This window comes from Haliaeetus leucocephalus, unplaced genomic scaffold (assembly GCF_000737465.1).
Source record: "Haliaeetus leucocephalus isolate CR32 unplaced genomic scaffold, Haliaeetus_leucocephalus-4.0 Scaffold234, whole genome shotgun sequence".
Classification (NCBI taxonomy): Eukaryota; Metazoa; Chordata; class Aves; order Accipitriformes; family Accipitridae; genus Haliaeetus; species Haliaeetus leucocephalus.
In genome coordinates this window covers 69064-93714 of record NW_010972670.1, presented here as the reverse complement: position 1 = coordinate 93714, position 24651 = coordinate 69064, and the positions used below count along the sequence as shown (strand labels likewise).

The following is a 24651-nucleotide window of genomic DNA, read 5'->3' as shown; positions in this document are numbered from 1 at the left end:
GTACAGTGGGTACAAGGCAGAGTGTGCTGTGCTCACTGGGATGGTACAGACAGGTTGGGCAGCTTACAGGCACAGCGCTGGCTTTGCTGCTTTGAAGTCTCTGATACTGGAGCAAGCGATGTAGGAAGTTAACCCCATTTTGTCTTAGATGGTATGCATTTACGCTGTGTTAGCAGAAAGCAAACATCTGCCTAGTTACGAGGATGTGGTCCGCTACAACTAAAACAGTGTGCATTTATAACATTCCATCAATTTTTGTAGTGTTTTTTCTAACCACTGTTATGTACAGTTATACAGCACAATCAAAAGAAGGGGTGACTGATGGCAATAATAAAAATGAGAATGTACAGTAATAAATGTCAGATGGGTGAATATTTTTTTTTTTACATTAAAAGTACCTGTCTTTACACTTTCAAATTTCCATACTCTACTGTAGGTTTCTCCACCTTATTTAGGTACCTAAAATAACAATGAACTTTCAGCTGTTTAGGGTATTTGTATCCTCCAAAATTACTGGAAGAGATTTGGTGTATTTGAACATCAATATATGGTACTTAAGTAGCCTACTCATTACAGATTTAGGTTTCTGATTTTGCACATGTGACTTTTAGTGATGGTGTTCAAAGCAATAGATACATTGTTGTCTTACTTTTTAATTATTTCTTAGAGTTGGTTAATTTTCAGCAAAACCTACAAAATATAATTCTCTGCAAAAAATTTGCATACCTGAATTTGGCAAAAGTGCTATTGATGACCAAAGGTGGTTTTTTAGTCCGTTGAGTGATTTTCAGAGTAGAGTGTTTTCTCCACAGTGTGCTGACATGTTTGTTTATCTTCTAGTATTTAAGAAAGGTTCCTCTATAAACTTGTATGACATCATCAATGGATAAATGAGAAGTGCTGTACACTTTGTGAGTTAATAATTTGCCTCATTCATTCATAGGTTTCGAGGGTGTGTTTGTGTTAACTAAGCTAGTTGCACCATTTCTTTAGGTGGAAAGTCTGAAAGCTGTTCCTGTGTCTTTCCATGTTTTCAGGCACTGTTTTAGATACCTTAGATAAGTAGTCAAACTGAAGGTTGCAATTAATTGTCCAGAACATGGGAATGGAATGCTGGTCTGGCATAACCCAAATAAGTTGCACTGAATTTGGCGTAGAGCATAAAAGGAGAAGTCACTTTTAATGATATGTCCCAATTTGTAAACAGGTGTTTGCCCAAGGGGAACACACCAGTGTTACTTTGCAAGCATTATGACAGAGTGATTCACTGGAATATGTGAACATTTCTAACCCTTCCCTCCCCCAAAATATATTATGTCAATCCTTTTAGCAGTTCATGTTCAGTGAGGTATTGCTTGCAGCAGTGAAAGAGATTGGATTCCAGAAATTGTGGCACTCTTTTTATCTATTAACCCATCTAATGAATGGTGTTTTAAAATTTGATTGGCAGCTTCTTTTCCTATCTTAATTAAACTGTTCCTTCATCCCAGTGTCTTTGAAGGACAGAGGCTTTGTTAAAGATGTCAAGTTAGTCTTCTATTGTTTATTTCCATGGGGAGCAGAGCTTGTTGATAAGATAAAGGTGCAGAATCAAGAGTATACTTGTTAAAATACTCATTAAAAAGGTCTTAATAGTACTAACTAGGAGAAAGAGGAAAATGCCCAGTGACATTATGTTCTTCTCCCCCTGAGATGCAAAGAGCTTGTAACATTTCTACTAAATCAAATTCTTTAGATGAGAGAAAGTTTAAAAAGAAAGTAGTAAGGCTTGTTCTGAAAGTGTGAAGGCAGCTAAATGCATAGAGAAAAGAATTCAGTCCAAAAGTATTCTGTTTCTTTGGTAGTACAGGGGCAACCCTTGCTTAATTTCCATTGAAGGGAAAATATCATCAAATCAACACTGTGAAAAATAGTATAGATGTTAAGGGGAAAAATTGTTGATGGGGAAAATGGTTGGTAAAGAGTCAGTTTATTAAAATATTTAGTTTTAAATTAAGTGGGGATTAGAAGCAAATTATTTTAAGGTCACCAATTGTGAGTTATTAGACTAATCTCCTGCAATTTGCATTTTAATATGCAGCAGTAAAAGTTGCTTTCTTGAACCATTTCAAGGCTTTATTTGCATGTACATTTGACTTCAGAGGTCAAAGTGCACAATGTACTATTTGAAGTTCACTGGTATTTCTCACATGGATGTGTTCCTCTTTGTCGGAACCAGGTGGCTGTAAAAAGTTTGTCAGTTTAATGAGACAGAATTTTCACTGGCTTGAAGAAGACATAGAAGCCCAATTAGAAACAATAAAGGTCATCTTATGCTGTTAGGAATGTATTTGCCGTTCACATTAACCTCATGGGCCTGGAGGACCGTTGCTTGTAAAATTGGCCTTTATGATCACAACTTTTTCTAAGGAGTTGTACAGATTCTGACCTATTTGCAAAAAAACCTCTTTGCTGCACACTTAAATAATCTGATGAAGAGTTGTACTTTAGTATATAGCCTATAGTGGTGTACATTTTGTGCTTTGTACTTTGGATATGTTTTATATTTGCATTTTAAATCAACTCATTCTTTGTTTGCTGTCATGTTTTAATTAAGTTTGTATGCAAAATTTTTGATAAGGAGCTGATACCACTTAAGGAAATGAAGTCCTAAAACTGCCCTTAAGTCTTGGCACTATAATTTGGCGCTATGATAATTTAAGTGAGCTTAAGCAGAATCAAAGTATACCTTTTATTAACAGAAGACCCTTATCTAAGATGTACAAAATATAACAAACCAGAGTAAAGATTAGCTGGATCAATGATTCAAATTAAAGACTACTCAACTAATACATTCTAAAGCAATTACAAATTGTGTTATAATGAGAAAAAGTTTAGACTACAATGTTCTAGCAGTAATATGAAAAAAGTGATGGGAGTTTACTGTTCTTGATTTTTCTATTAGTTCTTGAACTAAAGCAATATATTATGGATAAAAGAGCCCAATTTATTTTTAAAATAGGGCAATTCTACATTAAAATAATTTCATGGGCTGCCAAGCAATCAGAATAAGGTTGGAAAGAAAGCAGTGAAGACGTTAAGAAAGCATAAGCTTTTCTTGCTACCCACATAGCACATGGCACCATGGGTTAATGTATTAGCCTTTCAATTATAGGGATCTTATTCAGGTAATTGTTTTGACAGGTATATTGGTGCCTATTGCTACATCACCAATTACTTGAACATCAATAAAAGTAGTTGTAATGGGTTATAGGGAAAAGCTCTTTACTTGTTCGACTCCTAAAAATGACTAGGAATAGGACCAGACAGAGAAGTCTCATGTTTTGCCTGACAGTTACTCAAATAATGATTGCTTTCTTGAGAGAATAGTTTTCAGCAGTGAAGCTGAGTCCCTAAAAATATCCTTTTCTATATTATATATAGAATATACATATTCTCCATATATATAGAGAATATACAAATTCTCTCTCTCTCAAAATATCCTATTCTAGAAATATCCTACTCAGTATTCTCCCTAGCTGTGGAGAATAGAATCCAGGAATGCTTAGTGGTTGAATACTGCATATCTTAACTCCCATGACAAATCCTGAGTAAAACTAGTGTCCCAGCCAATTTAGAGGGCCATAGATTATAAGCAAAATCTGACCCTTACTGAGAAGCAAACACCTATTGAGTGATATTGTATTATGGTGAAACTTAACTGCCTGCGTGCTTCCAGTTTACATGAAGCTTTTGTAATGTAATCGGAAGTTTGAATAAGGTAAAATATAGTGGAAAGTTTAATTACAGCCACCCAAGACCTTATTTGATGGTATAATCATCTTGTAGCAAATTGACAAACACATCAGCATTATAATCATAAATGCCACTGGTGCTTTCAAACACATTTCACAAAGTGTTTACATACTAAAATATCTGTATATATACTGAGGTAGTTTTCTCATCATATGAAGTCTAAGAACACACTGCTAATAAAACATACATTTTCTGTGTATCTAAAATGAACTCTTAAAAAATGAGTTGTAATGACTTTATTGGGTTAACAAAGCAAATGTGCTGATATTTTGCTTATTGAACTTGCGGCATCAGATGCTTTTAAAGCAGAGAGGAATGGAAGGAAATAGAAATTATAAAATTAACAACTATTTCAGTTGTAGTTACATTTGTGACACAGATTAAAGGAAAAGCTCTAAGCATAAGTTTAGTGGAGGTGTGGGTTTTCTTTCCTGCAGAGGTATTTATGTGGCTTGAAGCAGTATCAGTCAGATTGAGAACAGAAGATAGGGATAAAAGACCACAGCACAATAGAGAAGAAACCTGCTTGATCCCCTGCGTTTTTAAGTTAATTAGTTAATAGCATATTTTTCCTCCAGCTTTCTTCTGATGGATTTTGAAATGTACATATAAGGGTCAGTATGAGGGGGCCGTTCTGCAAACAAGGATGTCAGAGTATTATTTTGCATTTAAATCTTCAAGAATCTGAAAAGTTCTACTTACCTGAGACTGTTGCATTCATATTAGACACCTTTTTCCATTAGAATTGTTGTTTTATGGATTATTTTTTTTGCAGCTGTGATGTGACATAGTATCTTCAAGAAGCAGAAATATTGAATATATATTCTTCATTGATCTGAAGGGAAAAGTTGTGTTCTGATCAAATGATGTAATAGTTTCCAGTAGTCACTAAGGAGAATATTAAACATTACTATAAACCTTTAAAAATCCTCAGTTTAGCTCATATTTAAGAATTTTAAAGGTTTGGACAAACAATTCCCTCTACAAGTAAGGTTAATAAGAAGTGACAAAGCAGGGTGGTTCCAGAAAACTGGGTAAAGCTGATGTTCAAATGAATTAAAGGAAGGCTGAGGTAGTGTAAGGATGTTGGCCTGACATTAATCTTGGGTAAAATAATGGAATGGCTGAAACGGAGTTGTGTTAGAAAGTTATGAAGGAGCGTAATATAATCAATAATAGTTGATACAGTTTATGGAAAGATATGAGATTTTTATTTGTATTCCTTTAATTATATGTTTAGTTTAAATTATTAAAAAAGTAATTTATGTTCCGTTTCCATAAAACTCCTTATTGATTATATGCTATTGAATTTTATTATGCAGTGGTTAAGGAAAAAGCTGTATGTTCAGGATTCTGTTTTGTAACTACCATTGTTGTTAATTCTGCATAGTTTGCCTCCCATTTCTACTGTTCATTATGGATATTGTTTTGCAAAATCACCACAAAAAGACAGGGAAGATTGGGGGTACCTGAAGATAAAGGACAGGGGGCTAAAACTACAATGCTTTTCAAAGAACTGTAGGTGGATTACAGGTTCAGGTGATACCTTTTTGTAAAGTCTGTATGTCATCTGTGAAACACGGTCATCAAAGCTGAAAGTATCTTGATGTCCTGTCACACATAAGGTATGCTCCTAACTCATCTACCATTAGAAGTTACATCAAGTGACCAAAAAAAAAAAATCTTTGCAATATTTTAATAGATTGATAAGAAATAAATAAATTGAGAAACGCCCAGTTGAAACATGTTGAAAATTGGAAGATATTTGAAAAGAAAACAAGTGATTATGGAGGGGTAAGACTGTTAAATGAAGCAGCAGGTGAATTGAGAGAGGCACTGGCTGATATCACATGGAGAAAAACAGATAAGAGGAGCATTCACTAGAAGAGACTAAATTAAAGAGGGCAGTTTCCAATTAGCAGGGATAATTACTGACAGAAGTACCCCCTTGCCATTTTGAAAGGGATTTTGTCCATCAGTACTCTGATAATAACTCCTGATAATGGTAGTGATCTTTGAATGTTGAAAATGCTAAATGTTAACTTTGGGGGAAAGAATTTTCTTCATTTAATGTGGAGCTACTTTTTTTCAAGTGAATTATTACATCGGGGTAGCTTTTTGCTAAAGTTTAGGGCAGTTTCAGTTTTTCTGTTTCTGTGAATATTGTTATGAGTGATAGAGGCTGAATATGTTTTATCTACATACAGAAAATTGCTATTTAAGAATAGAATTATATCTTAAGAATTACATGTATTTAGTATATTTTTATATTATTATTATATAATTATATTGTTAAGAATTAGGATTATATATTGGAGGAAATGTATTTTACTAGCTTGTTTACATTTTGCATTTGATTCCTTGTCTAAAATCTCAGTTATGCTGAAGTCAGTGAGAAAGCTTTCTCTGACTTAAGGAAAATTTCTGGCTTTATTAATGTAGAGACAATTTTATTTTTTATAATTGGTCAACATTTAATTTTTTACAGACTTACTATAGAACAACTGTGGAGCAAAAATCCATGTTTTTAGATTTGTGAAAAAAAATAAGACTATGAAGTTTGACCTACATATTCTGTATTTAAGAAATTTTCTTAAAATTAATGAATTTTACAGTGTTCAGGACATACTAGAATAGATGACTGCAGGATACAATGATTTTTTTTCCCCAACTTGTGGTTCATTTTGCCCTAGTGTTGACCACATCAGTGAGACTTTCTAATGAACATATAGGCCTTTTTGTGTATAACTTGGCACGTAAGCACTGTGACTCTCAGTCCTGAAACCAGGACACAGAGGCATGTGAGGTGTGTTCTCAACTGTAGTTTTTAAGTCTTACTTGTAATACTTTTGTTTTTTATAGTATAGATGCATATTGTAGTTGAGTCTACAATGTATAGTATTCTGTTTCAAAACTTGCTTGCTATGTGAATTCAGCATACTATTGCTTGTGATGTGTCGTGGTTTCAGCCCAGCCGGTAACAAAGGACCACGCGGCCGCTCGCTCACTCCTCCCGCCCCCCTCCGGTGGGATAGGGGGGAAGACGGAGGAGAGGAAAAAAAACAAACCTGGAACCTCGAGGGTTGAGATAACGGCAGTTTACTGGAACAACACAAAGAAATTGCAACAACAACAACGGTACTAATGAAAAAGTATACAAAAAGAGTGATGCACAGTGCAACTGCTCACTCCCCGGGACCCGACGCTCTGCCACTTCCCCCACCGAAAAGAAGAGCACACCCCCCGGCCTGCTCCCCCTTTATATACTGAGCATGATGTCACATGGTATGGAATAGCTCCTTGGCCAGTTCAGGTCAGCTGCCCCGGCTATGCCCCCCACCTCCCAGGTTCCTGTAAAAAAAAAATTAACTCTATCCCAGCTGAACCCAGGACATGATGAAACTTCAGGTTCAAACAGAGAATAACCATTTTGACGGTATTTTAAAATCACTTGCCTCTATCACAAAATTTTGTTTACCTGTAGCTTTTTTTAATACTAGGAATATGTCTTATCTGTGGCACAGAAAATGGAAAACAAAATAACTTCAATATGGTATTGTGTTTACATGCTGTCCTTGTTCATATGTCAGTTGAAGTAGTGGAACTTTGTTTTCTGTGGATGGGCCCCCAAGGGTCCAAACAACAACTCTCTCATCGATCCTTTCTTAAACCTGATGCTTTAACCAACTGAGTCCCAAATAAAGGATACTGGTTTGCTTTGGATTTGTGTTGCTTGTTTTTAAACTGTATTTTACATTTTATACAGAAGTATGTGGTATATAGACTTAGGTTGGGATGGCTTGTTTCAATGGGAAAATAAATATTCTTAACAGTTTCTAGGTAAAGCTTGGGTTTACTTATAGCCAGAATTATTTAACTTTTGAGTTGTATAGATCATGAATCCAAAGCCAAATGTACTAAAATTTTGTTCTTAAGGGAACTAAAATGTCTGTGGTTAATTTGTCTGTGGACAGCTTTCTTGGCTGCTTTTGCAGATTTAAAACATGTTATTATTCACAGTGAGGGAGAGTGTTGGGAATTTTGTGTCTTTAGTATTGTGCTACTATGCGGAAGAAAAGGTTGTGGTGAATACCACTGTGTAACCTGCTTGGAACTGTTTATTTATTCCTATTTTCCTTTTTCACTTTACTTTGGACGTTATGCTTTTGCTGTCAGGTGAAGACCTGAGTTTGACACTGACGATTCATGCCTTGCTGTGTACACACCTCAAGACACCTATTATCCTTCAAGGGTACATTGAAGAGAAGTGGGTAAAGGGAGGAAAGGTAGATTTCTGTAGTCATTTACAGGAGATGGACTGTCCCCGGCAAACAGGAGTTGTGGAAAATGGAACGTAACTACATTGTAGATAGCTTTGTATTTGATCCTAAGGAGTTACTTGAGGTGTGTCTCTGATGTCCACAACAGGACGGCTGGTAAGTGGTGCGATGTAGTCATTGCTCTATTCTCTGCCTTAAGTGGCTGTTAGAGGCTTAACGTAGTGCCAAGTGACCTGACAGTCTTGGGGATAGCTTTATTTTTTGCTACAGAATAAAGCAATGAGAGCTTCTTTCTGGATGCATACTTTTGAAGAAGAGTGAGATTTTCACAAACACATAACTCAGGGATACAGGTTGTTAATATATTTTTGAAACTACTTCACCTGCCATGGCTCTTTATGTTGGCAGTTCAGTTATTCTACTGAGATGAAGAATGCTAATCGAGTAAGTGAAGTACAGTTGCTGTAAAAAAAGGTAGTTAAAGCTTTGTCAACTGAGTATGTACAGAGGGAGTCAAACTGCTAGCTGAGGAAACCTCAGCGTGTGTATAGTTATCTTTGTCTGTGATGTGGGAAAGAACCTGTGCCTTTAACTGAAAGACTTCCCTGTAGAAAGTAATGGAAATAGCTCCAGATGGTAGTGAAAGGCTGGAAATGCCCCTTATGTAGAATTACCAAAGTGTGTCTGTGTGGGAAATTACCAGTATTTAAATTACAAAATTGGTTACTATGCTTTGTTAACTTGTAAATATAAAAAATTCAAACAAGATCCTTCAATACTCAGTGCAGTGTTAAGTTACTATTTTTCAAAACGTTCCCTTGAATTCAGTACTTTAGTTTTAATGGAAATCTGGAAAACCACTCTGATCACATGAAATTGGCTGTTCTCTATATTTTACTTCTGTCTTGAAGTATTGTGAACACTGTGGAAAAAATGCCATTCATAAGCATATATGTTGCAAAAATTTTACTCTTGGCCTGTCTTGTTAGTACTTACAGAATGATCACTAACTCATGCCTACAAATTCTGTATTAAGGATAGCCGATATTGTAAAAATTAAAATTTTTAATGTTCTCCAACTTTTATAGCTGTTTTTAAGGAAGAAGAAAGACAAACTGTATAGAGGAGGGAGAAATTTTAAGGGGGTCCTGATGTACAGTATGGTGAGGCACAAGAATACATCTATACTGGAGTACTTAAGCGCATAGCAACATCTTGTTTAAAGTCTGTTATTCAGTTGCTTATTTCAATAAAGTTCAGGGAAAGGTACTTATTGATAATGAAGATTGACTCTAATGAGATGAAATTGTCCTTTAATACTATTTCTCATATGTTTTATTACAGTATTTACTGCTAAAGGATCATTTATGCATGTCTCTTGAATAGATTGGGTTTGCTTTGTTATGCTATGGGTGAGCGAGATTCACAAAAGCGGTTTTCCTCTAGAGAAGTTAGATTTCCTCTGTAGTCAATGGAGAGAAAGAAGGATCTTCTGGAGTCAGAGGCACTGAAAGTTAGATACATTCTACGGTAAAAAAAAAAAAGAAAAAGGCAGTGGTCCCTCCACAGTTTATAGAGGAAATTAAGGGAAACTAGCCACCTCATGTTAGAATTTGTCTTTGTGGATCTCACTCTCTTTTAAACAGCTATGTTGTATTTGCTCCAAAAGAAAGCAAGGCTGCATATCTTCCTGGTTCTTCATAGTTTCTTTGCTTCGTGAGGGTAGAAGACATTTCTTCCTCCAGTTCCTTTAACGGTAAGCTTTGCAATGGAGTTATTTCCTTTGGGAAATGGTTTTTCTTTTATATTTTCCCTTAGGAATTTTCCATTTAGAAAAGAACAGAATGTTTGGTTCATATTCTCATTGCACAGCAGGTTTTCTTTAGTACTACTTCCCACAGGAATGGTGCTCAGTAATTCTTTCCAGTCCTATCATTTAACGTGCCAGCTGTCTGCTTTCTTATGTGATCAATGGAGTTCAGTTAGTTCTACACCTCATATGAAGTTTTATCTATTTTTATATATTTTCATCATTAATTTTTGACAAGTGGTTCCATATCACTCTGAGGGAATTGCTTACGTGGAACCTGTCCATGCAGTCTGAGTTTAGCTGTGTGCACCTGCAATGTGAATCTCAAATGCCATCCTTCTCTATGGGCTCCTAAGCAGACTCCAAGGCATTTTTGGTAACGGTGGAGGCAAGCACTGGAGGTGGTCCTAAAAAAGGTATGAATATGAACTATTCATGAATATGAGTGAAAGTAGACAAATGTTTTTCTTTAGGTTCCTATGATTTTATTCATGTTAAGTTGTGCCATCATTCATAACGAATGCTGCTTTTTTTTTTTTTTTCCTCTCAGCAGATGCTAAAGGAAGAGATGGTTGCTACTCTTTCAGGGGATGTAACTGTATAACTTAGGTCATGTTTCTGAGCTCCACCAACTTGAAACATCAAAGTGAATTTGTTCTGATATTTGGCCAACTTATTTAGTCATCTCTCTAGACAAAACGTTTATCTGGATTTTTGGTCTGCAGTGTGGCTACAATGTACGGTACCCAGATGTGTTTTCCTAACTTTGATGCAATAGAATAAAGCAAACATAAACACACTTTTGAATACATCTTGTTACAACCAGTAATGGTTGAAACTAAGTTAAAACTATTAGATTTGACAGAACCAGGGCATGACCTTCAGCTGTACATCAGGGGAACAAGACAAGTGTTTAAATTGAGCTTTTTTTGAAAGGAAAATCTTTTCTTATCAGAAAGCCTATCTTAGCCAAAATCGGTAAGAGCATTTGTTAATAATTTAGTGGGGCGCGTTTGTGTGTGGTTATATATTAGTGTTGAAAAACGAGCTCTTTTCCTGCTCTATGTCATTGAGGGTACTATTTGTTAATCCAAATATTACACGGTAGAACTATCCATAGACTTCTGCTCAGGCAATGAGATTTTTCTAGATTTAAAACAAAGAAAGTTACAAGGTTAGTTATCACATTTCAGACACTGAAGAGTACCTGACACTTGCTTTTTCCTCTGCTCCCCTACTTCTAGCAGCCCCAGTGGGAATCTTAGTCTAGGTCAGCAGGACTTAAAACAGACATTACACATCTTGTCCTATCTCCTCCATAGACTCAGCTGCCTGTTAGAATAAAGGAGAAGTTGAGGAATGAAATGTTTGCATGGAAGGCTGCAATATAAATGCATTAATTCTTGTGCATTTGATAGTAGGCTGTTTAACACTTTTTTCCTTTATGGAAAAAATGGCTTTCTTCTAGGAAGTAGACTTGAATTGAACTTTGAATCTTTTTGAGTGTGTCTCCAAAGGCTTTTTGAAGGTGAGAGATTGTTCCCCCTTTAATTCTAGGTGGCCTGAACTGTCTTGCTTTTCTGTCAGCACACCAGGGTACATAGGTAGTGAGGCTAGGTGAAAAATGTGTTTATCTCAAAAATTGGCAAGTTTGCCACACAGCTGTTCTTTCAGTAGAGAATTGGTGCTGAACATATTGGAAGGAGTTTCTTTAATCTGTTTGTTAACCCTTCTGTCTTTTCATTTATTTTAAGGAAAACAACAGCAATGTGGGATATGAGTGGAGTTAGCAGTTGCCCTACTGAAAGTAGGGAAAAAGTCATATTTCCAAAGCCATAGGTGAAGGACTTTTGCCTATACTGCTGATTTTGAACTCTTTTTTTCATGACATTTCTCAAAGGCTAAGAGATTATAAGTGCATCATTAAATAATGTATTTTGGAATGAATTTTAGAAAGCCATATAACTTCAGTTATATTTAGAAGTGCAGCAGGAGAACAACAAAGGATGTTATGATTAATAGTAAAGCCCCAATCCTGTAAATATTTACATGCATATATAATGTTGGCATTTACTATACTGGACACCAAACCATAGCCTGTGGTGAGACATACTTACTTCACCAGAATAATCCTGTGATAAAATAATTTTTATGCACTAAAATAATTACTAGTTTTGCAGCTGGTCTTATTTTGAACTTAAGATGAACCAGTTTGGGGGATGAATATTTGCTTATATTGGTTTTATTTTTTGATTTCAGTTTTAAGTTCTAACTCCTAGGCTTAACTGGCAGAATGCACTGCCTGAGTTTATTGTGTGGCTAGGGCAGGTATGCATGTAAAGAAAACTGCACCTGATTCTGTTCCTGTGGGCTTTGTGCTTGTGAATTAGCAGGGTATTTCAGGTGGGAATTTTCTTAATTTGGCATTTTGAGAGAAGAGAGTTAGAAGGTGCAGTTCCAGGTGTGCAGAAGAATGAGCATCATTGGCCATTATCTGCAGCACAACGAATTTGGTGACCTAAAAATATATGTTCTTTTGATACCACCTGAAGAGCTGCTGTTGAATACACTGTAATGTTACTTCAGGTGGTTCCTTTTTTATTTTCTTTCTTTTTGTATAGATGGAGGGTTCCAGGCAGGAATATGATAAGCTCTTTGCTGCTTCTTTGTTAGGTTAAGTCTAGCTGCTGTGCGACTTGGCAGTAGGATATTTTTAGTCTATCAATACTTGTCTTGCTCCCATAAAATGAAATCTGCATCAGAGAAAATTGCACCTGTATGGCAATAACTGTTAGCATAGAAGTTGAATATCATATGAAGTAGGGTGCAGCTCAAGTTTGTAAAGGTTATTTGCTGGGGGGTGTTGTGGAGCAAGCATTATTGTGGTCTGTGCTGTACTTCATCTGTGGAGGAATGCAAGAGTCTACTTTGTATGAAACCATTGTGGCACCTTGCATGAACAATGAATTTTTACTTTCAGTAAATGACTCTTGAAACCATCTTTCTTTTTTTTTTTTTTTTGCTAGTAAATCCAGTAAACTATAGTGAACTCCAATCTCTTTGCGGAATTCTCTTGAAGTTTTATACAGAATGTGTTTTTGACTGAGTTTTATAAAACCTGCATTTCATCATGATCGTCCTTTTGTTTTGAAATGGTTATGTCTTAGAACAAAAAATAGAAGAAATTATGGAAAACTTGTAATTCAAAGACAAGGTATTCAAGCAAGCAATTCAGATGTTTTGTGACCTTTGCACTTTGACTTGAGAAGCCAATTTTATTTCCAAATATACTGGCACATGTTTTCAAGATTTTGCTAACCATAGAGTGTCCTGGGTTCAGCTGGGATAGAGTTAATTTTTACAGGAACCTGGGAGGTGGGGGGCATAGCCGGGGCAGCTGACCTGAACTGGCCAAGGAGCTATTCCATACCATGTGACATCAAGCTCAGTATATATATGGGGAGCGGGCCGGGGGGTGGTCTCGACTTTCGGTGGGGGGAAGCGTCGGAGCGTCGGGCTCCGGGTGGTGAGCAGTTGCACTGTGCATCACTCTTTTTGTATACTTTTTCATTAGTACCGTTGTTGTTGTTGTAATTTCTTTGTGTTGTCCCAGTAAACTGCCTTTATCTCAACCCTCGAGGTTCCAGGTTTGTTTTTTTTCCTCTCCTCCGTCTTCCCCCCATCCCACCGGAGGGGGGCGGGAGGAGTGAGCGAGCGGCTGCGTGGTCCTTTGTTACCGGCTGGGCTGAAACCACGACAAGAGAAATTCTATAAAGTGTTTCAAAATAGAAAAGTAATTTTAATGAGAGATGTCCTGAAATTAGTGTTCTAGTTACGTTTGAGCTTCTAATTAGCCTGCAATCCATTTTCTTTGGTTGCTATGTTTAGAATTTGTTTCCAGGGTGTATTATTTTAATTTAATCATTCTGAGTCTTACTGTTACTCCCAGACACGACGTTAGCAACCACAATGTTTTCTGATCACTTAAAATTATATGCTAGCTCAACCTGAATGGGGAGTTTGGAAATTTCCTCAGGTGGTTCAGTATAAAGCAGAAGTGCCAAAATTGCTAGTGGGATTGGGTAGGCAAGTTTAATTGCTTGGAATTTAGCTTAGAACTTCACTGTCTTGACTGGCTTGCTGATTTGTTTGATATTGATACTTTTATTGTTAAAGGTGTTGGAATAGAATTTGCTGGAATGGCTTTGTCTATACAGATGGAAAAATATCTATATTACGTGTTGGATTTGTTTTTATTAACCCATTTAAGATGTTTGTCAACATGTTTATTGTTTTTCATTATTATAATAAAATATAAATATGAGATGAGCCTGATTTAGGGGATGTGTTTTACTGTGTACTTTCTGGGAGGCACTGATTTGTGCATTTATTGTTGATTTCTAAAACTACACTCATCACCTCATATCTAACATGCTGCAAATGCTTTTTTCCTACTAGGTGCATATGACTGATCACACTGAGAGTAGTGGTCTTTAATAGGATGAAATCCTGCCTTTACTGAAGCAATGCAATGTTCCCACTGGAGTTAGCAAACCCTTGATTTTACCCATTGAACTTCACTGTATATTAATGTTTGCAGAAGTAGGATTTAATGGGTCTGTCTTGATTTTCTGGCCATCCGTAGATCCCATTGGACTGAAATACCATTAGAAATTTGCAGGATGAGGCCCTTGTTAGGTTTTTAAACTGTTTGTTTAGGTTCACAGCTTATTTTAATATACAAACCATGCAACTTCACTGTTTAAAATTTGTTCCTTTGTTGTAAAATTTTTTTGGTCATCATTACATGATAACATCTATTTGGTGATATAAACCAAGCTCTCCACCTCTCTGTATCCATTTAGCTAATATTTGGCTGTATTTTTTTATACATTGCTGCCAGTTCAACCACAGCTTTACAGTGAAACTCTGTCTTCAATATTCTTTTACTATCAGAATTTCTGTGACATATGTGTGTTATTTAGCATATCCCTATGCTTAAATGCAACTTTTCTTTTGAAGGGGTAACTAAAGGGTTTATTGTAACTCACTGGTTTCTTGGGTTTTGTGTAATTTCTAACAGATGTTATTTCACTCAGATAAGCTACTAATTTTATAACTCCACTTTTACATTTGGATTTTATAATGTAGAACTTGCTTCTAAATGTATTGGAAAGTATTATATGTATTTTGAATGTGTTTTTAGCCTTGTTCAAGAAAATTTTTTTTTTGCCCCATCTTGGTATTTAATAGCTGTACCAAATAACAAGCAATTACTCACATGCAAAACTGGCTGCAATATTTACTCATGGATAGGCTATCAAGAGGAGGTCAAGTGTCAGGTATTTAAATAATTTTTTTCTACGTATTATTCATATTGACCATATTAATTTATCTGGCTTCCCAAAAATGTTAAACCCCTTTGGAAAAAAAAAACAAACAAGCAAATAGAGAAAAGTATATTAATCAAGTTAAAATAATCCTAACTGTAATCCTTACTGCAGATGGAACACTAGACACAACAGGAATTCTTCTTTTCTGTTACCATGGATTTAAACAAGGAAGCTCTCAGATAATGATAGGTAGCAGTATACAACACTAAGATGTATTTAAATAAAACCAGTAAACTGGCAACAGTGATGCAAACAAGCAGGTTTTTGCCACTACTTCAGTATTGCTAAGACAGAAAAATTTTCAAAATTGATTTATGCATATGAAGAGGAATATGAATCTTCTTCTTTTGATTAGATTGTACCCATTTAAAGTAGAGCTAACCAGGTGGTCTTCATGCTTGGATTTTACTGTCATAGCTTGTTTAAATACTTAGTCCAGACAAAATAGAAATTCCCTACAGAGCAGAGTAACAGCAATCTATCAGGCTTTTAATTTGAGTTTAAATGTATTAACCATCAAGTACTTTTGGATAGTGCACTCAGGTGCCCAGGGTTCTGAACCCACTAAATATTTTGCTGTAATTTTCAAAACAATTTCTAGTTAAGAGTATAGTGGTATAGATAAAAGCTGGGGGAAGAGACACTTTTGAAGACAAAGTAATAGCCTGTTTTCTTATCGAGTGTTCTAAAGCAGAAAAATGAAAAGGGTAGAGATCTCTTTTTCCTTTTGAACTGACCATATTCATACTACTATGACTCTGTGTAGCTGAAATGATAGTTACTTTATCCCAAAAAATTTTCTTATTAACATTGTTGCAGCGTGACTCTCCATGATAATAATCCACTATGTCACTTTAGTTTGTGGAGGTAAGACACAGGTTTAATATATGTGAAGTCTCAAAAGAGGATTCTGAACATCCATTTGGATCTTACAAGAGTGTTTAACTGCCATCTTAAACTGTAACCTTTGTTGTGCTTGTAGATGATAGTGCTTTGTGGCAAATTTCAATTTAGAAAGGTGCAGTAGAGCTGTTAATGATGATTCTGTCATGGAAATAACATAGAAGAAAACAAAACCACACAACTTCCCTTGCAACCTTGAGTATTTCCTTAATCTGTCTATTCTAGTTTCCAGAGGCACAGATTGCTATAGTAGTTACTTGTGATGATCAGTTATTTCACATTTGTCAAGTGAGGCAATAGAATTTCAGGAGGTAGCTGGGTGCATGCAGATAAAGCATGGGTCGTCATGCTGCAATGTCTTTTGTCTCTGCTGTCTTCTTAGATTGAGGTCATGTTGAGCTTCACTTGAAAGTTGAGTATTTGGTGCCTAGTGAATTGATGCTTTGTTGTCATCATGGTGGGCCTATGCCACAGTTTTAAAAACTGCGGTCATGGTTAGCACTAGCTGAAGCATTCTTACAAAGGTTAGATAATTCTGGCCTGAGGTACTTAATCCCAACGTGCCCTCTCACATACGGATTGCAGCGCTGTGGGAACACCACAGCATTTAGAAGTGCTGCCTTGCGGGACTGACCTGGTTATTCTTTCTGGTGATGGAGTGTTTGATAAAGATCTCTCTCTGACATGGATATCTTTGCCTGCATTCCATAAAGCTTTAGTCACCTGTCAAAAGCTGTGCACACAATGGTTGCTGAGTGAGATGGTCTGCACAGGGAATCAGGCTGCTAATCACTGTTTTGTTACTTTGTAAACTACTTTGAGAATTGCCGCTAAAAAAAAAAGTTTACTCCAAGAATAAGGGATATTCAGGATTTAATTAAATTGATATTATCGCTTATGTTGTCTTATCTGTCTTAAATGTTTGCTTTGCTGGTGTCTTAGCTTTTGTATGTGTCTGCGTGCCATGTGTGCAAGGTAAACAAAGGGGCTTGTAAGGAAGAAAATACTTGACTTCAAATGCGTACATGTTCTATGTGAACAAGGATATGTGATGGAGACTTCTGAAAACCAAAAAAAAAAGAAATTCTGTTAGATCTTGTTATAGATTTAGTAACTGAGTTGTATTTCCTTCTGTAAAATGAGTGAATGGGGGAAAGTGTGAAATAGAGTAGTAGTAAATGACCTGTTGCAATGGGAATGAACAAGCAGTCATCCTAGCATTTCTCAGATCTCTATTTTTTCTGCTTTATATGCATTAAAACCCTGCATTCTGAAGATCTAATTTTGTTTAAAAATAGTTGGAAGGGGTCGGATCAATTAACTACCTTGCAATAAAGCACTCCATAAGAAAGATTGCCAGAAGAGACCTGTGAGCTTGTGATCTCTGTTTTTGCTTGTATAATTGTGTACAGAATGGCTCTTTTGAAACCAGGTATAAAGGCTTTGATTATGGATTAATTTACTGTGGAGTACATAATAGCCTTGATAATTCATCATCCCTGTGTCCATTTGAGAATAATTACATTTCTGATGTTATTTTTCATATTTTAACAAATTTTGCATAGAAGGCTTGCTCGTAAGTGCTGTGGATGAAAAGTAAAGAGATTCTGTGTTCCTTAAATGCCAAACTTCCATTCTTTTCCAACTTGATTTCTGCTAAAAGTGAAGATACCTCAAATTTACTGGAAGCTGAATCCAGTGTGATAGAACTAGGTGACAGTAAGACTAGTTGGCTAAAGTTTCACCAGTGGTGAACAGTTACGTTTTTCTTGGCTGTTTTAAAAAAAGAAGAACAAATTGTCAGCCACATTTCCTGTTCTCCATTTTAGAATATGGCGTAAAACCTGTGAGAGTCTTCAGTCCCAATGGTGTTAGGGTCTCCAAGAAAATATACTACCAAATCAAAAGAAAGTTTATTGGAACTAATTTCTTGCCCTTTAGTTTTTCAAAGTTTTCTTCAACTTCCTAGCCAGCTAATAAGAAGACATTTTGTATTTTTGGAATTGTATTTGTATGGTTGTTTTTTATTATTGGAATAAGCCTGTGAGAGTGATGTTCATTACTGCCCCAAGAAACTTGTCTGAATATACAAGAGTGGGTATGTTGCAAGCCTTTTTCAAGAGGGATTAGTAATTTTGAAGTTATTGCTGAATGTTAAACAATGCCCTAAAAAAATATCCTTAGGTAGGCACTAAAAATGGAGAAATCTGATTGTTTTTAAAACTTGAATCACCATTAGTTTACAGTTTTCAAATGCTTGACATCTTCTAAGGTCTGCTTAGCAATGAAATAAGCATAGAGAGAAATCTTTCTGCTTGAAAACTTAAGGCTGAAAACATGAGAAATGCACTATGCTTGGAAATTATTGCAGTCAAATCCTGGTAATAGCGTTGAGGGGTGAAGTTCTCAAGATTATAAAAATATTTCTGGATTTCAGCTCTACCTTTGCAACTGTGAATATGAAATTTAGTAAAAATCTTAAATATCTTAATTTAGAGAATAGTTATTCTTTCTTTCTTTTCTTTTCACAGCATGCTTTTATTAACAACTGCCTTACTTTGCTGTAGGTAGGTGTTTTGGAACAGAGCAAGAATTTTGTCAGAAAAAGTTAAACATAAAAGGATGTAAAAGAAAAGCAAGTTTTGATCAGTTGTAAAAATATATATTCGATACTGTACTTTCAACCCATTCCAGCACCTCTTAAATCTTTCCTGCATCAGCCACTTTCCTTTCTCCATTGCTTTTAGAAAGAAAGTTTGAAAACCTTATTTTTAGTTTTCTTTGTTTGAAAGCTTTGTGATACTAAAGAAAGAGAAAGAAAAACATTAACTAGGCAGTGATAGGCCTTATGCAGTATAAATGGACTTTTTACTTGATAGTTTGCAGTTTGTCTACAAATCTGCATCTAAGCTACACTTGGGACTGCCAGTTGCAATATATTATTCCACCTACCCTGTGAAAATAGTTGCAAACTGAAATCCTAGTCTCTTCAGGATGCCTCAACTGTTGTAAAATACAACTAGACATAATGTTCAGGTGAAAGTAAAAGAATTAAAAATGTGAATGTCATGTTTTTAAAACTTACTCATCCTTAAATTCTGCAAGTGTTTGAATGAAGAACTGCAGAACACTTCTAAAATTTATAGCTGATGTCCTGGGAGATGTTTAGAGTAGTTTTCCTCTGTGAGGAGTGATTTCTTGTTTTCCCCTCATGTTAAGTATTTACTGTGGAACCATGTATTGTCAAAGTTATTTTTAGTCCCTTCCAGCTGCTTTCTGTGTTGCCTTGGCTTTCTGTTCTCAGCATATCTCAAAGGGTGCTGTTTTGACAACCTTTTTCTGTCTGTGGTGTAGACTTTTTAAAAATGTTGGTGACTGTGTGTGCCTACATTATGGTATGGTAATTAATATTGTATTATCCTGGATAGTCCAGACCTGAGAAAGCTCTATTAGGTCACTTCTTCATCTATTTACATAATAATTAGTACTTAGAAATGTTTTTTTCCCTCTTTAGTTTCTCTGCAAGTGTAAAGTAGAACTTGTGTATAAGCTGTCATATAATAAGTTAATTGCTGTACGTTTCAGTGACCTGCAACACTCCAAGACTGCGCTTCTCCTTTAGAAACTTAGGCCTGTCCCTGGTATAATATTTGTCTTGTATTATTGTGCCTTCAGAACTGTAAAATTTTGTACCAAAGACAAACTTTTTTAACAGTTGTACTTTTTAGTTTTTTTTGTGCAGCTGCTTTCAGAATAGCTTATAGGCTTGGTACATTAGGTGTTGTTCGGAAGGACTGGGATATTTGTTTTACATCTATAGCCTATGAAAAGGTGAGCATCTCCTTTGTTCATGGCTATAAAATAGAAACAAAGCCAATTCTGAAATGAGGAATTCTTAAGGTAAAAGGCCATGTCAGTTACTTCTCTATGTGATTTATACCTCTGAGCTATACAGTACAGTGTAAGTTGAAATATAGCGCAGCATGAGAGACCACCTAGGAGTTCATAATGACTCAGTCTAGAAGGTATCCTTTAGCTTTGTTGTGTAAGTGGGGTTCAGGTAGTTGTCGCACAAGTGCAACTGTATTTGCCTGCTTCTTTAGCAAAATTGATATTAGCTGAGCATTATCCGTAATAGGATACAGATAACTTGCCTGTATTCCAAATTCCAGGAATTCTGAATTTATCCATTGCACTGTCCCATCCAGTCATGGTATTATAGGAAGCGTACTGATGATTGTCATCAGTATGTAAAATTCATCTTAGAATATTTTTCTTCCCAAAATTCTCAGATGCTCATATTGAACAGGATAGGTGAAGGGCACTATCAGACTGAGGAGAACTTGTCTACTGTTGTTGCTTGTCTCCTCAGAAAGATGAAGCTGTGTTGTGCATACAGTTACTGGTTACACTGGTCAGATGCTACTGATGTAGGGTGCTATGTAGTGTTGCGTTTATCCTGTAGCTTTGTCACGCACAGCTCTTGAAAAGTAACTGCAATATGGAACTCCACCTTGTACTGAACATGAGGTATGAAAAACATCAGGGCTTTTGTCTGACCAAACTGAATGCGGGCACGATTACATCAGATGATGTGTCTGTGATACTGTTACCCTCCTCCAACCAAAGTATGTCGTGTTGGTTTTCACTATTTGGGATTAATCTCTCACTTTTCCTTTGCCTGGTTAGCTGAGGGTTTTTTTTTGTTGTTTTGTTTAGTTGCTTGGCTCTAATTTATGTAGTGTTTGGACTCACAAGTGTCCTGTGGGTTCTCCATTTTATTTGGAAACATTGCATTTTAAAATCTAAACTAAAAGCTATCAACACATTTTGTTTGAAATGTTTCATATTTATAGTTCCCTAAAATTCTGTTTTCTTTATCTTCCCAGTCACATGGGAGCCTGGAGGGAACACACACATATCTCTAATGCCAGTGTTGCAGATTAGAAATAGTTTTCCTCCACCAAATGCTAACAGCTGGTTGGCTAAGTTTCCCAGCTGAAGATGCATTGTATAGTATTTTCATTTTCCCTCTGTTGCCAAATGTTAGTGGATCAAGCTCTGCAAGTTTAAAGTTGTAAATTCTGTTGTAATACTAATTACACTTTAACTGCATTTCTGTGAGGCTTTCCACAACTCCAATCAAGCACCTATTACCCCATTTTGCAGATAAATAAACAGAAGGAGAAAGTGGTTGAGGGAGGTGCTTTGTGTTGATTTAAATGACAGTGAAGATAATCGGCACTGCTGTAGGCCAAATATTATTCAGACAACATGAAGATGTAATGGCATTCAAGAGAACAGGTCTTGTAAGTTGTCCCCCCGGATAAACCCCTAACCTTTGTTCCTTTCCTTTAGTTGAAGTAATTCAGTGCAAATACCGTGGAAAATCTCTTGTTGTCATATTGAAATGATAGTAATTGCATATTGAAATCACTGTCATCTTCACTTTTCACCTGTGGTGGAAAATGTCTAAACATTGTATTTCAAGAAAGAAAGCATTTATAGCAATATTTTTCAAAATACCAATTTTTGTAATGCTGCGAGTGGACAGTATTATATACAATGACAAGTTCTTTCTGAACTGAGTAGAATATCATATAATAGCTCTTCTGTTTTTCCCCATCTTGAAGTACTCAGCAAAACTATCTTACCAACTTAGAAGTGAATCTGGCATTTTATTTTATTTTGCAAACTCTTTCATAATGTCTGGCAGTTAAAGTGGTATTGCCTTCATATACATGATCCATAATGTTTATGTTTTGGCATAAAAGCTGAAGCAACTAGTGCAAAATCTGGAGGGACCCGAGAGTTAATAAAATAACAAATGGCGGTTACGTTCATGTGGAAATAATTATATACTGCATTTTTAATTGCATAAAATCAATGTATTGTTTTTTTATTAATACAGTAGGCTTGCTGGTCATATAGGGATTAGTGTCTTGTGTGGTGTAGACCTGCAAATTAGTTTGTTACCATGTATTATGTGATATGATGGGGATCAATTTCAGGAATGCCTTAAGAATATGCTCTAAACAGAATCCTTTCTACACTGATTGTACCAGATGGATTAATCCTGTTGCCATATGGACTTGAAATTGCCTATGCAAAAGAAAAATCTAGATAAATGGTAACTCATTTAGTACTCTGTGGTTTGTGTTTATGGAAAACAGAATTCCTCAGGATCTTCTAAAGGAAAACAAGAATATGCCAAATGTAATTTCAGTGTTGAGTGTTCATGGATGGTAAAATTATACTTAACAGACATTTGTAATTTTTGCAGGTAATAGCTCTAGCAGATGCAGCAGAAGAAAATCAAGCCAACATATTCCAGGCATTCACAAAGTTGAAAAGTGCCACCCATCTGGTGATTATGCTGATTAGTCTGTGGCAGAAGCTCAGCACTGATCAAGTTGCTATTCTGGAAGCTACGTTTTTGCCATTAGCAGAAGATACACAAGAGCTGGTAAGAATCTGTAAGAGCTGCTCAAAAAATGCTCATTGACAGAGCTTTAAGTGCTTAAATTCACATATTTCCCCACGTACTTTGTTGAAGACTGTCCTTTGAAGTGATTTAGTAGCCTTATTAAGTAGGTGTTTGATGCAAACTACATTGGTTTCACAGGAAAGTGGGAAAGTAGGAGTAGATTATAGAATGTTTCATGAGATGATATAAGTGATACCACTTAACATCTGCTTGAGCCTTACTTATCAAGCCAAGTAGGAGTGTCTCACGTAAGTTTAGCTGGTTTTAGCTTCTGTCCAGTTGTTAGCACAAACAGAATAGCCCCAAGTTTTTGAAGACTAACATAAATGCTATATAATACACAGACATGTGTACTCACATGCACACATTCCAATAGAACTATAAAATATAGACGTGTACACACAGTAATACAATATATTTAATCTATTAAGCATTTGCCGTACTTTGTTTTCAGTGTTTGCACATTGGTTTATATAATGGATGAAAGTTATACAAAGAAAATACTGTGAATAGATAATGTACCTGTATTCTCTAAACCATGCTCTAGATAGTCCTGCATTGTGTAGGTATCTTGCAAATTCTGCTCTGATTTCGTGAGTGTGACTATGTGAGATTGTGTGCAAAATTTGGAGAATGGTCTGTAATGAAAGATAATGCTGTATTCTGTCCTCACCCAAGGTGTCCCCAGCTAAACACTGCTTTAGTTGAATTAAGGCATGTTCTAAACTTAAAACAACTAGAGTTGATCTCCAGTTTCAAGTTAGTTTCAATTAGTTTCAAGTCCAGCCTTCTTACTAGGTTCTAGGATAAAGTACTTAAAGATAGTGTGCCACAGTTAGAAGAGAAATAAACTCTGACATTAATACATCTCAACCATTTCTTTTAGGTATCTGAACTATAAAGTATACTGCATAACTTTTCACAAATTACTTCTATAGATTAAAATAAGAATTATCTAAGTACACATTAATTTTAATTTTCATGCTTTGCACAGGGTTTTTGCAATGTACAGTGAATCCAGATTTTGGTACATACCTGGAATACTTACAATGGTTTGTGGCCATTTAGAAAGCTTGTGCTGGTTTCCAAGTGAATCTAGAATCATCTGCAATTTCTGCTGGGGGGTTGAAAGTGTTTTGGCATTTTACATGGTATTGACCCTTAGCAGGCAAAGCAAAAAGGTTTTGTCGAGATTTGTTTTAGGTCCTCATTTAAACTTGAAAAAGCAAGCTCCACAACTGAGGAGTATGTGTACCCGTGAATGGAATTGAAAGAAAGTTCATATGAATCTCATAAAAGCCCAAACAACCATTTTTTGTGTGACTCACTTTAATTTTGCCATCAGGAATTGCATTGCTTTGACATGTTTTGATAAAACATGGTGAAATCTGTTGTGTATCCTATAATACAGGATATCACTTCCGTATATATCTCAATGTGGTTTTGATATAGTAGTTAACAATATTTAATGTTAAAGCTGTAAGACCTCACATAAATATTGTAAAGATGTACATCCTGCAGAGCAGCCAGGATGAAAAATGTAAACCAGCAATAACTGGAGGTGGAAATGGAAATGAAACCTTTACAAAATACGGAAATATGTGCCATATTGAAGTTGTTAAGGTACAACAGAAATCTGAATGCAATTTAAGGAGAAGTTTAGGCAGGGAAGGGGAAAATCTTCTGATGTACCAATAGTACTTATAGACAGAAGCTCCTAGCTAGCGTTCAGGTTTCCTTGCAAGCAGTTGAGTGGAACGCTGGTGAAGGAAAGTACTCTGAAGAATTTTTATTTACTCTTCAAACAATTCTGCACAATGGTGTCATAGTTTAAGCCCAGCCGGTAATAAAGCACCATGCTGCCGCTCGCTCACTCCCCCCTCCCCAGCTACGGTGGGATGAGGAGAAAATACAAAGGAAGGCTCGTGGGTCCAGATAAGGACTGGGAGGGATCACTCACCACTTATGGTCACGGGAAAAAGA

At 36.0% G+C, this 24651-nt stretch overlaps 1 protein-coding gene across 1 annotated transcript in view; it reads left to right on the top strand.

Annotated features, from left to right (window-relative positions):
- BBS9 (Bardet-Biedl syndrome 9) overlaps positions 1 to 24651 on the top strand; it is a 162814-nt gene that overhangs the window by 115458 nt on the left and 22705 nt on the right. The window contains exon 20 of the mRNA XM_010568001.1: positions 22465 to 22647. Coding sequence (XP_010566303.1) covers positions 22465 to 22647 — 183 coding nt within the window. The remainder of the gene's footprint in view (positions 1 to 22464; positions 22648 to 24651) is intronic.